Source organism: Erpetoichthys calabaricus, chromosome 2, assembly GCF_900747795.2.
Source record: "Erpetoichthys calabaricus chromosome 2, fErpCal1.3, whole genome shotgun sequence".
Taxonomy (NCBI): Eukaryota; Metazoa; Chordata; class Cladistia; order Polypteriformes; family Polypteridae; genus Erpetoichthys; species Erpetoichthys calabaricus.
In genome coordinates, this window is record NC_041395.2 from 238,633,630 (window position 1) to 238,647,326 (window position 13,697).

A 13,697-nucleotide genomic window follows, 5' to 3' on the forward strand; every position below is an offset into this window, starting at 1 on the left:
TATCTTTGAATGTTCATTTATTTTTATTTTTAGATATTTGTATAAGTTATGTGACCTGCACAAAGAGTGTGACAACTATACAGAAGCTGCCTATACACTGCTACTTCATGCAAAACTTCTGAAGGTACTCAAACTTGTAGATTTTTTATTAAATAAGGGTTTGTGTAGCAGTATGTTTCTTTTTTTGTAACCTGTATTAGTATACTCTGTTTTTCCATCATTAATTTCGGATTCATTTGAACTATTAATGTTTAATACTTAAAGATTAAAAAAAAATAAAGATTAATTGGAATCTGTGCCTAGTCACTCCTGAGCCAACATCCAAAACTGAAAAACAACTTCACTCTTCTTTCTCCATAATATTGCAACAACCATAGTGCATAATGTATGTGAATGCATTCCTCCCTTTGGAAAGTCTTCATATTAAATCATCTTTTTATTCTTCTAAGATGTCGTATTCCATTTTAGCCAAAATGTTTCAGAATATGTGTCAGGGAGAATATTTGCAAAACTAATAAGTCATTGTCCTTTGGCATATTACAAGTTTTTCTTTGTGGATATAAATATACAGTCGTGGTCAAAAGTTTTGAGAATGACACAAGTATTGTTTTTCACAAAGTTTGCTGCTTCATTGTTTTTCGATCTTTTTGTCAGATGTTTCTATGGTATACTGAAGTATAATTACAAGCATTTCATAAGTTTGAAAGGCTTTTATTGACAATTAAATTAAGCCCTGGCATGCTGTCAATCAACTTCTTGGCTAAATCCTGACTGATGGCAACCCATTCTTTTATAATCAATGCTTGGAGTTTGTCAGAATTTGTGGGTTTTTGTTTGTCCACATGCCTCTTGAGGATTGGCCACAATCTCTTAATGGGATTAAGTTCTGAGGAGTTTCCTGGCCATGGACCCAAAATTTAGATGTTTTCTTCCCCAAGGTACTTAGTTATCACTTTTGCCTTATGGCACAGAAAAGGCATTGTTCGTCACCGAACTGTTCTTGGATGGTTGTGAGAAGTTGCTCTTGGAGGATGTTTTGGTACCATTCTTCTGTGTTCTTAGGCAAAATTGTGAGTGAGCCCACACATGAATGGTCTCAGGATGTTTTACTGTTGACATGTCACAGGTCTGATGATAACGCATTTTCTCATCAGAGAAAATGACTTTACTTCAGTCCTCCGCAGTCTAATCCCCCTGTACCTTTTGCAGAACATCAGTCTGTCCCTGATGTTTTTCTTGAAGAGAAGTGGCATCTTTGCTGCCCTTCTTGACACCAGGCCATCCTCCAAAAGTCTTTGCCTCACTGTGCATGCAGATGCACTCAAACCTGCCGGCTGCCATTCCTAAGCAAGCTCTGCACTGGTGGTGCCCCGATCCCACAGCTAAATCAACTTTAGGAGACAGTCCTGGTGCTTGCTGGACTTTCTTGGGCACCCTGAAGCCTTCTTCACAACAGCAGTCTAAATGGATTTTTTGGGATTAACTTAATTTTCATGGCAAAGAGGGACTTTGCAATTAAGTGCAATTCATCTGATCACTCTTCATAACATTCTGGAGTATATGCAAATTGCCATAATAAAAACTTGAGGCCACAGACTTTGTGAAAATTTTATATTTGTGCCATTTACAAAACTTTTGGCCACGACTGTATAAGCGCTCTTCAACACACTGGCAATTTCAGTAATCAGTGTTCTTCTGAATAAGGTACTGTTCTGCTGTATCATTCCCACACGCATTTTAACTGTTATAAAAAGAACTTGAGTCCAAAAATTTGAAGTTTACTGCCACAGCAATTTGGGCAGACATTGTAAAGGGAACATTCATGTTTTCTAGCTAATAATAGTGAAAAGTGCTGTTTTGTGTGGCAGCTTTGAAAAAAATCACTGTATGAAATGATGCAGCAGTTTTCATATAATTTGCATGCAGAGAGCGACTGTTGACATCACTGGTTTAGTATTGAGCTGGTGAAAGAGCTCAAAGTCTCATATAGTATACTTAAGTTGTTTTTCTTTAACTGTGTTCACCTGACCAGCAAGCAAACTCCTAATCTGGAAACAATACCATAAAATAAACAAACGTCATGTCTTCAACATTGCGTTTTGATAAAAAAAAAAATTTTTTTAATAAAGTTGATACTTATTAGGAATAGCAGTTACTGCACATGTTGTTTTATCATATTCATGTTTTTCAAGTTTAAATTGTTTTTTCATATACTCAGTCTATCTTTAACTTTAGACCATATTACTGTATTTATAAAAAGTTTATTTGGTTTGTTAATTTGGTTACTAGACAAAAAGCCCGTTTCGACAACGTAAGATGAAACGGGCACGAGTTTGTGTCAGTAGTGTATGAAGAACAAATGATAAGTAAGAAATAAATAAGAAAGTGATGTAAGTAATGATAATTAACTAAGAGGTTTGGGATATATATGACTTTATCACGGCAAGAAATACTGTACACTTAAAAAAGACATGCTATCTATGACAACGTTTTTTGTTTGTATACTGGAGGCCTGTCAGTATGCAACTAAAGTTGTAAAATCTCTCTTCAGACTACATTTTTTGTGAAGACACTCTCACTGTTTGGTAGTAATTTCCCTTGATGTGGCCCATCTTTAACTTGCACCTTCACATCACTCACCCGCTGAAAGAACTTAATAATAATATGTTCTTACTTATTATTTTGAGTGTGAGGGTTGGCTGTGATCGGGGCTAATATCCTACGCCTGGGGGGAAGGATTTGGGATTTCAGAATAATAATCCCGAAATGCGTAGGCTAAATCCGCCGCCTGCCGCGATGAAGCAGATTTTCTCTTTGGAGGCATTTGTACAAGTTGGAAGTGAGACGAACTTTGAAATGTTTAAGTCATGAATGTACCTGTTGAAGACAGTTGTATAATGCGTAGGCTAAATTCGCCGCCTGTCGCGATGTTGGGGTTGGATTTCGGTCTCATAAGGTTTTTCAGGCAGCGGCACAAAAGGCGACTGCGCATTCGGCTTCGGAGTGACGTCAGTGAGTGCGCAGAAGGCGCATTCGACTTCGGACGGACGTGAGTGAGTGAGTGAGTGAGTGAGTGAGTGAGTGAGTGAGTGAGTGAGTGAGTGAGTGAGTGAGTGAGTGAGTGAGTGAGGAGGCAAGCGAATTATTTATTGAGATGACTATTTATAGTGTGGCTAATCTTTTATTTACTTGGTAGTGATTGTTTATAGTGTGGCTAAATTTCCACAAATAAACTAAAATCAGTGGTAACTTTATTAGGCACACGTGCTTATAATGCAAACAGCTGTTCATGTGGTTGTAACCTGATGTACTCTCAGTGGCCACTTTATTATGAACACTGGTCTAGTGTTTTGTTAGGACCATCTTGCTTCTATAGACCAGTCTGAATTTTTCAAGGCATGGGAAACGTGCTACTGTATATAAAGAAAATGCTTATTATTATATGGTATAGATTCAACAACAGTCCAGAACAATTCATTAGGGATTTTGTCCATGCTAACCCAATATCTTCAGAGATCCTCCGGTTTCAACTAATTTCAAACATGTTCTATTACATTCTGATCTTACGACTGTACAGTGTAATGGAACAAGCTGAAGTACCTTTCATGTTCATAGAACTGGCCCGAATGATACATGCTTTGTGATAGGCTGCGAAGAAGTATTCATTTGAAAAAATTCAGATCTTGACTGTAAACTGATTCACATGGGCGACAGCATTACATTAAAACTTACAAATGATACTGAATTAACAGGCTTAATGTATATTTAAAAACATTTCGCACACCATTACAGCTTCTTATTTCCATCCTCCTGTAGGTCCAGCATGTTGTGTATTTATAGATGTCCTTCTGCGTGTCACCTTGTAATGGGTTGTTGTTAAAATGTTTGTGGTCCTTTTACTAGCATAAATAAGCCTGGCCATTCTTGTCTAACATTTCTCATAAACATGCCCACAGAGCTGCTGCTCACTGGATATTTTACTATAACAGTATTCTCTGTAAACTTTAGTACATGCCAATTCCAGGAAGGCTGCAATTTCTGAGTCACATTAAATATCTTACTCATTATAATATTTGGTTGAGCAAATCTAAACCTGTTAACTCGGCATGCTTTAAATTGAAATGCAAACACATGACTTTGGTTTGGAAGAGTATGATACTTACTTTCACAAGGTGTACCTAATGAAGTGGCCACTGTGTGCTCATAATACGAATAGTCGCCTTATACTACTTTCTGTGAAGCAAGACCTTAATACACACATCCAGCAGTTGTTTTAATAAAAAAACTGAAACTTAATTTTCATTACCCTATAATTTTTTAAATTGTAGGTCTATGCACTTTTTGAAAAGTCTAGTTGAGTTTTTCACAAGTCAAAAATCATTGTCTCCCTTTTAAGTTAATTCTACTTTAAATTCCATTTTATGAACTTGATTTTTCTACAATTATGGGAAGCCAGTGTTTACTCTAGCCATATTGATGGCAAAGCAGGAGCCAGCCTTGGATAGGACACCAGAGCATTGTAAAGCACAGTCATGGTAAGGCAATTCAGAGTTGCCTGTTCAACTAACTTATATATCTTTGGAATGTAACAGAATGTATGGTGCATGCGTCAAAATGCAGAGGCACATCTGGTGTTAAAACATGTCACTTCTCTTTTCAGATCACTACTTTGGCTCCATGTAGCAGTATGTATTAATTTCAAACCCTTGTTGCTGGGCAGCAGAGTAATCAATGGGTCAGCACCTGTGTATATGGAGAAACTTATGGGGTCCTATGCTCCTTCTGGCCAACTCAGGTCAGCTGATGAAAGGCCTCTGATGATGCTGCCTCTGTATGGCATCAAATCTCAATCTAGACTCTGAATATATATATATATATATATATATATATATATATATATATATATATATATATATATATATATAACTCCTAGCTGATAGAAGCAGCTGCCAACCTCCATCTGAACTGCTGACTCACTCAATGTGTTTAGGGAATGTGAATAAACTCTTTTATTCTTTGAATTTCTGCCTAATTGATAATGGATTTAACACTAGAATCCCTGCCAAAATGTTGTTCTCCCTGATCACCCTAGTTTTCCTGACATACACAAGGAAATTCATATGCCCTTATCACCTTGAACCAGTGATGACCTTGCTACATGGCAGTAATGTTAGTCTGTCACACGTGCATGGATATCAAATATAACTGGTTGAAAATGAAACACATACATGCAAACGTCTTTATTTTGTAGCGACTGATATTTGGACCTTAGTTTTTATACATTCACAGCAACTTGTCATTTGAACTATTTATTTTTCTTCGGCTTTATTCTTGAATGAAAGCAGACTTACTTTGTTATTCATTTTGTAAAAGTGTGTATTTGATATTTGGACTTCATTCTTTACACATTCTACACTTCACATCAACATTATGTCATTGTTACTGTAACACATGAAACATTTTCTGTTTTATCTGTATGTTCAACATGTCTTACCTCACATTTCTTATGTCATCCTACAGTTACACAGATTTTTGTAGACATAGAACACACATGAAATATATGTATTTCAAATAACAATATATTATTTACCTATATAGTTTCTTACAACTCATCACTAGATAAAATCTTATACACAGACTTGAGCTGTAAGTGAGAATAAGGGGAACAGAGAGAATTAGTGCCAGGAAGGGCATACAGCTGGCTGAATGGGTGGGTATTTGAGTGCAGGCTGAGTGCTGCTAATTGACATATTTGCAAAACAAAAGTGCTTATCGGTGGGCAATTAGCACAGTGATAAAGGCATATGAATTTCCTTGCATATGACAGGAAAACTAGGGTGATCAAGGAGAACTAAGTTTTTCGTAGGCTTTTAGGGAAACTAGTGTTAATAGATTCTTGTAACTAAGAAGGTGTGACTAGCTTACATTTTATTTTAAATTCCTCACTTTTAAAAATCAGTTTTTTGACCTTCTAGCACTTGTTCCAAAACAGAATTACAAGAGGCAACAAAAATAACCAATGCACCACTGTGCAACTAAACAGTCAAACTTCTATTTAGTTACTGCTATTTGAGTAATATGTTGATATCATTTTGTTATTTTCTAATTATGTAGTACTCATATCATTTATCTTTGAATCTCTAAGGTACTTCTTTAATACTCTGTCAAACCATTCCAGATCAGAAATCCAGTCATAGTGGTGAATCTGAGAAATTATTCATATGTGAAAAGTACTGAAGCTGAATTGAGCTCTTTCTGAGCTCCATCCTCTCCTAAGGTGACCCTTCATCTGATAAATGTTCTGGTGATAGAAGGCAACTGCACAGTGTAGCAGTGCTGGCTTTCTCAGTTGTCTCACTGGGGAAATTAAGCTGGATTGACAGACCTTTTAAGATTTCCTTACAACAGCTAATAAATTTGATTGTAATTGTGATAGCTGCAGTCTTTGTATGTGACTCTTTCAAAAAGGCTGGTGTTTTGAATCAGTCGTTCTTTAGGATCTGGCTACTGGCATCTGCCTCACTGCAGAGTAAAAGAAAGGATGTGTTAAAGTATTTCTGCTCAGTTTGTAGAGTAGATTTTCCTAAAAAAAGATGCACTTTTTTGGGAGAGTTGCAACATTTGTTTTGGTTCTTTTAATTCCTGAATCTAGTACATACTGTAGACTTAAATATCTGGTTGTGTTAGTAATAATTAAAAAGACCATCAAAATGTGCTTGTATTTATTTCTTTGAACAGCATACTCAGTGGCATTTTCTTTGCTTCATTAAGTAATTTTAAAATTTATACCACAGTGTGCTTCTTTAATTTTATGTCAGACAAGTTTTGATGCAGGATTCGTCTAAGCTTTTTAAGAATGTGACTGACTGTCAAGTCTTCTCCATTAATATATTCTTTATGTGGCATAATGTATTTTACTATTGTTGTGTCTGTAAGAAGTACTGGATTTTCTGTTACCCTAGGTTCTTGTCTATAAGCCGGACTCCTGTATAATCCGGAGACCAAAAATCATACGATTTTTTAAAATAAAATCTTATCATAGATAAGCCGGACTCATGGGTAAGCCGAACGTACTGTAACCTATAACTAATAGAAGGGAGGGAGGTCAGTGGTCTCACTCGCACCCATTTAATTTCTTTAAGGGGGGAGAGAGTGTGAGATATTGCCGTCTCTCTCACTCCCCGCATGGCGCGGTTGGAGCGGCCGGAGCGCGTTCTTTCTGCTCTGGGCGTCGCCGAGTCAACACGCACGCATAGCGGCCATTTAAATTGTGATTTAATATGTAAGCATATTTAAATATATATCGCGGATTTTTTGCTGGTTCGCGGATTTTTGAGGACAATGGGTCTTTTAATTTCTGGTACATGCTTCCTCAGTTGGTTTGCCCAGTTGATTTCATACAAGGGACGCTATTGGCAGATGGCTGAGAAGCTAGATTGCTTACTTTTCTCTCTCTCTTGCGCTGACTATCTGTGATCCTGACGTATGGGGATTGAGCAGGGGGGCTGTTCGCACACCTAGACGATACGGACGCTGCTTCCTGAAAACGACATGCTGCACGGTGCTTCGCATACTTAAAAGCTCGAAGGGCACATATTGATTTTTGACTGAAAAACAAACTAACTCTCTCTCTCTCTCTCTCTCTCTCTCTCTCTCTCCCTCTCCCTCTCCCTCCCTGCTCCTGACGGAGGGGGTGTGAGCTGCCGCCTTCAACAGCTTTGTGCCGCGGTGCTTCGCATACTTAAAAGCCAAACAGCACCATTGATTTGTTTGCTAGAGATTGTTTTCTCTATCTATGTGACATTCTGTGCTCCTGACAGGCACTCCTTTGAAGAGGAAGATATGTTTAAATTCTTTTAATTGTGAGACGGAACTGTCATCTCTGTCTTGTCATGGAGCACAGTTTAAACTTTTGAAAAAGAGACAAATGTTTGTTTGCAGTGTTTGAATAACGTTCCTGTCTCTCTACAACCTCCTGTGTTTCTGCGCAAATCTGTGACCCAAGCATGACAATCTAAAAATAACCATATAAACATATGGTTTCTACTTCGCGGATTTTCTTATTTCGCGGGTGGCTCTGGAACGCAACCCCCGCGATGGAGGAGGGATTACTGTATAAGCCGATATTCTATTTTTTCATTTTCACAACTTTTTTCCTTAGATAAGCAGCGGCTTATAGACAAGAAATTAGGGTACACTGTTTTTTTTTTATCTGGTTTTATATTTGTACTTTAGCACATAGTTTATACATAAGTCTAGCTAGGTACAGTACAACATAAAATTAGGAAGATCTTTGAAACATGGATGAAACTATTCACCATATGCATAATCTCCTGTTCCCAAACTACATAAATTAAAACTCAAACATACAAATATTGATGCTAAAGTTACAAAGAAAGAAAGAACGGAATATCTGCTGCTGTTTTGATTCTGCAGAGGCCTATTTATTGGTAGAGTAAGTGAGCCTATATAGCCAACATTTGACATAATCTGCCTTTGATATTTACATAGCGGCCTGCTTTGATTTCACATCTAACCTAAAATTTCCTTGGTCCACTCAAGGGAAATGTTACCTGGTATTTTCAACAATTTAGTTTAATCAAAGACTAAATAATTGCATAAGTCTATATATATCTTTATTGTGTTGAAATCCAATAATTAAAGTAAAAAACAAACCCAGTTTACACCATTCCTGTGTTTTAATTGATTGATGCATTCTTATAATCAGTGTGCAACTGAATCTGCAAAAATCTTTATTTCTGACTGTAGAACAATATTCACCTTGCCATTTGGTACGAGTTGTGAAAGTGACTGCACCTGACAGTTGTTTTCCTGTTTCATTTCACAACTGGCATCAGGAAGCATCTGTCTTTACCTGTCGTGATGCTGCTTTGCATGACAATGCTGTCCATGTCTTCTTCACATTCCTGAAGCAAATGATCCATGAGTGTATGCTTGTAAAAAACACTTGTCTATTACTACAAATGCAGGCATATGCTGTCAGCCATAGCACATTTGGTACTGCTTCAGGGCTATGCCTGCAGTAATACTAAAATTGCATATTACATTTTGGTTGTACTGAATGTAGAGGTTCAGACTTTTAATTATTTGGCTGATACAGCAGAAAACAAAATATGCTGTTTATATGTGTATTTAAATGTTGCAGCATTGTTTCACTTGTAGATGTACTTGTGTGTTTTTATTGTTATTTTTGCTCCTTTCCAAAGCAGTAACTTTGAAAGGTCTTGCTTTGTGCAGGCTGAAATGACTAAGCTTTGCCCCACTTCAGTGTGTTTGTTGGGCCAGTGGTAAGAGAGACACATTTATGATGAAAACATTTTGCATGTAGAACTTACATGTCACTAGCATAACCAACATTATGGCTGAACATATATCCTCATATTAAATAGGCAAATGTTGTGTAGTGATGCTGAAATGATTGAAGAATTTGGTTTCCTAAATTAATGAAAGCATTTCAGTGGTGTGTGGTGATTTTACAGAGCACTTTAAGAAGCATTTTTGGTAAATCTCACTAACCGATTTGCATGCCAGGGTGAGGCAATTATTAGCCTAAACTTTAATAGAGCATCCAGTTGTTAAATGTGTTAGGCCTGCCACTAGAAGGTTTAATTGAAAACCACTGAAAATGCATTTAGTTTGCAGTGCTGATAGAGCACACTAGCTTCATGTGAACTTTTAAATGAGTGACAGCAGCATTTCTTCAACATGCAGTAGGTGTAATATTTAATTTAATACATTTTTGGATATATGCAAAATCTTCTCAGATGTAGCATATGCAGCATGCATCTAACTGAGAAATCTGCAATGAAAAACTAATTTAAAGTAACTAATTTCAAAATAATCAAATACTCTTTACAGCAACAGCACTACACATTATAGTCTCTTTATTTAGTTTGTTTCTTTAGTCAGTAGGATTTTTGTTAAAAATATGAAGATTTGTGATAATGATTAAAAAGACTAAAATGTTAAATTCAGTGGCAGACTGCTTTTTTCACAATATGCTCTCTATACAAGATCATTGCCTATAATGCAAATAAATTGATTTAATTGGATTTTTAAATTCCTGTCAACATTTGACTACTCTTATAGCACACACTTTTATATTTATATTTCCTTTTATTTTAAATCAGCAGGACAAATAAGGGCAATCATCACTTTAAAAATAATAAAAATTCCAGCACATTGGAATGACAAGTAATCCTAAGAATTTTATATACTGAGCACTGAAGGCAATCGTTTTTCATTTGATAATTAGGCAGTGTTAACGCTTAGTGTTCAGTAGGAACTAACTGTAAAATATTACATATAAATGAGACCAAAATCAGCATCTAGAAACTAATTATGCTCTGGAAACTGAATAAAATATTTACAGAGTGATTTCAGAAAGCATTCTATGATGTCATAGAAAAAAAATGCAGCTTTTGCTGTTGGTAGGCTCCTATTGCCTATAGTGATGATCCTTATAACTGTCAGCTCTGGAAAATTCTGTCACCAATTTTGTTGGTGCCAGCAGATGTGGCCCTGGTCTTCTGTGGGTTTACAGCCTACAGCTTAAGCCCATTTAGAGTCAATTAATTAGACAGAAGAAGTCTATAATAACTTGCTTGAAGTCTGTGCCTTATGGTTATTACAGTTGTCATTCACTAATGTACTGAAGCTTTCCTTTTAGCTGCATTGTCAGTTTCGGAGACACAAACTAAATTTGATCTCTGTGTTATTTCTTCAAGTATTTGGTACATGCCAAATGTGAATAGATGACTGGTCTCCAAGTGCAGTAAATTAGTCATTTCAAGAGAGTGTCAAAAGACTTCTAAATTAAAATGTCTCCAGTGTAAAGTGGGTCATACAAAATGGTTCAAGCCAACACAAAAAATGCCGACTTGATTATATGTTTTGCTGAAATATCAGTACACATTCTCTTTGATAACTCGGTTATTCACAAGAGCTGCAGAATGTCTCTGAGTGATAATAGTTGGTCCATCTGTTATCTGCTCTTGAATATTGTTTAGCTGCTGAAAGCATTAGCATTATTTTCACTTTCACTATATTCACTTATTGTAGAAATGATACAGCTGTTTCGTCATTTTTTGCTAATTATGCATTTTTGATCAGAGTTATTACAAATTTAACCAGAGATCATATTTAATACTGCATCCACCACTGCATAAATTCATCATTTGCTGTCTCCAAAGTTGCATGTATGCTCTCTTAAATACAAGTGGCTGTTTTGTAAGTATGAGATGCTTATTGTGAATCTTTGTGGCATTGTAGTTTTTATCACCACTGTTTTCTACATTTTTTAATATGCACTGTGTGATGACTAATCCTGTTCCATTGGACATGTCTACTGGATTGTTCTGTACTATTAATGACTTTCCTGTCACACTTTTCCCAGTGGTCTGAAGAGGCATGTGCTGCTCATCTAACCCAGCGGGATGGCTACCAAGCAGGAACCCAAGGACAATTGAAGGACCAACTCTTCCAAGAAATTATCAATTACTTTGACAAGGGCAAGGTAGGTGAATATCACTGGAATGTGTTTTAGTTACTTGCTTGCTCAGTGTTTAATTCCTTACTTCACATAAGATTTATATATTTTTACTTAAGCTGCTGTCCAGAACTAGTAATAGATTGCCTGTTGATTGATCTGATTTCATGTACAGTTACTTTAAAGTACATTGGCAAAACCAGTCCCTCAGTATCTTTATGCTTAACCAATAGTGACCAAATATTCAACCAATCCAGGACAAGTACTGCATTTGGATATATCATTCTTTATTGGTCCTTATTTATGTATTGATATGCTAGTGTAGTTCAGGAAGCTATTTTTTATTTAATTACTGTTGAAACAATTTAAGCCAAATAAATGTGTAACTTTACTAGATGAATGTGTTTAGTGTACTTTGAGTTTATATTTAGTTTATATTTCTTTTATTTATAGACCTTTCTTTCACTCCACTTAGCCAAATGAGGGTCACAGCGAAATCATTAAGGAATATAGCATGGCACCATATTCTTAGCGTGTTCGTCAAGTTTCCTTCTGGGGAGGCAAGCTGAGAGATTTAATTCTTCCAGCTTATTCTGATACTTCCCTGGATCTTCTCCCAGTGAGCTGTGTCTGTTACAACAACCACCCAATGTGGGAAGCACAATGGGGGCATTTTATCTACAGGCTCAAGTCAATTCAACTAACTTCAAGAAATAGTGATTCTATTTCAAGCTTGTGCTATATTTTTGAGTTCTACACCCAGTTATGGGAAAAGGGTCAACAATGTCAGCAAAACCACAACCACTGCACTGATTGGTTGGTTAATCTTATGATGTTCCCAAAATCGGAACTCGCAAAGCATCATCTATGCATTGATATCCTGTCCATGAACAGGAGAGTAGAAAAGACACACTTAGGAAACATCCATATTAAACTTGTGGCTTAAAGAATGCAAAAAGAAAAAAATACTTTAGATTAAAAAAAGAAATAGAACAATACTGATCTGTATTGGGATTAAATGAGGAAGACTAGAGATTGTAATTTACTAATACTTCTGACTTTTATGAAGAAACAATGAAGCCTTTTATTTTAGTTGAGTGTACTTTGTTGCTAACTTTGTCTTTCAAGTAACATTTGACAATGTATGTCATGAGGGGCTAGTCATCAATTGCACATTTATGCAGAATTGGATTAAGCATAGGTTTTGTTGCAAGTACCTTTATCCCGAGTTAGATGAGGTAAAATTTTGAACCCCTGTAGTATTTAATGTTGCGGATGCTGCAGTCTTCAACATATATATGCACGGTATGTAAAATATTATGAAAAAACCAACACAAAAACATTACATTCCGTTGTACATTTGCGCAACGGAAGAGATAGGTGGTAAGTGGAGCAACAGCAAGGGTCATGGGAAATCCAGGTGATCCACTTTATGACTGGAAAGGGAAATAGCAAACTTCTGAGCAACCTCCACAGCCTTCCCTCATAGCCCCTGAATATTAGATTATATATATGGTCAGTTGGTAGAAATGGAAGAAAATGAAACTTGGCAAGTGAGGTATAATATAAATAAATATAAAGCATGTACTATAAAACCAAGTAAAATTATTAGTGTTATAGAATAGAGAAGTAAAAGTAAAAAAAATTTTAAAAATCAACTTTTGACATAAGCTCTGTGGGATTCCAGTCTCAAGGTGCTATCCTTAAGCTATATCGTGCACTTATGAGACTATATGCTGTACTTGAAGTCTTTAATTTGGAAGAGGCCAGAAATATTAGGGAAATTCCAAAACAAGCAAAACAGACAAAGTATACATAAAATGCTCATAAAATCTAGTTATTATACATTGAAAAACATAAAATTAATTTCCTTTAACTATTTAAATCTTTTTTTTATTAATGTATACAGTAACCCCTCCTCCATCGCGGGGGTTGCGTTCCAGAGCCACCCGCGAAATAAGAAAATCCGCAAAGTAGAAACCATATGTTTATATGGTTATTTTTATATTGCCATGCTTGGGTCACAGATTTGCGCAGAAACACAGGAGGTTGTAGAGAGACAGGAACGTTATTCAAACACTGCAAACAAACATTTGTCTCTTTTTCAAAAGTTTAAACTGTGCTCCATGACAAGACAGAGATCACAGTTCCGTCTCACAATTAAAAGAATGCAAACATATCTTCCTCT

General features: G+C 36.2%; 1 protein-coding gene across 1 annotated transcript in view; it reads left to right on the top strand.

Moving 5' to 3' along the window:
* The window catches only part of dock1 (dedicator of cytokinesis 1), an 870,017-nt gene that overhangs the window by 705,012 nt on the left and 151,308 nt on the right, over positions 1-13,697 (top strand). The window contains exons 37-38 of the mRNA XM_051924023.1: positions 34-124; positions 11,417-11,536. Coding sequence (XP_051779983.1) covers positions 34-124; positions 11,417-11,536 — 211 coding nt within the window. The remainder of the gene's footprint in view (positions 1-33; positions 125-11,416; positions 11,537-13,697) is intronic.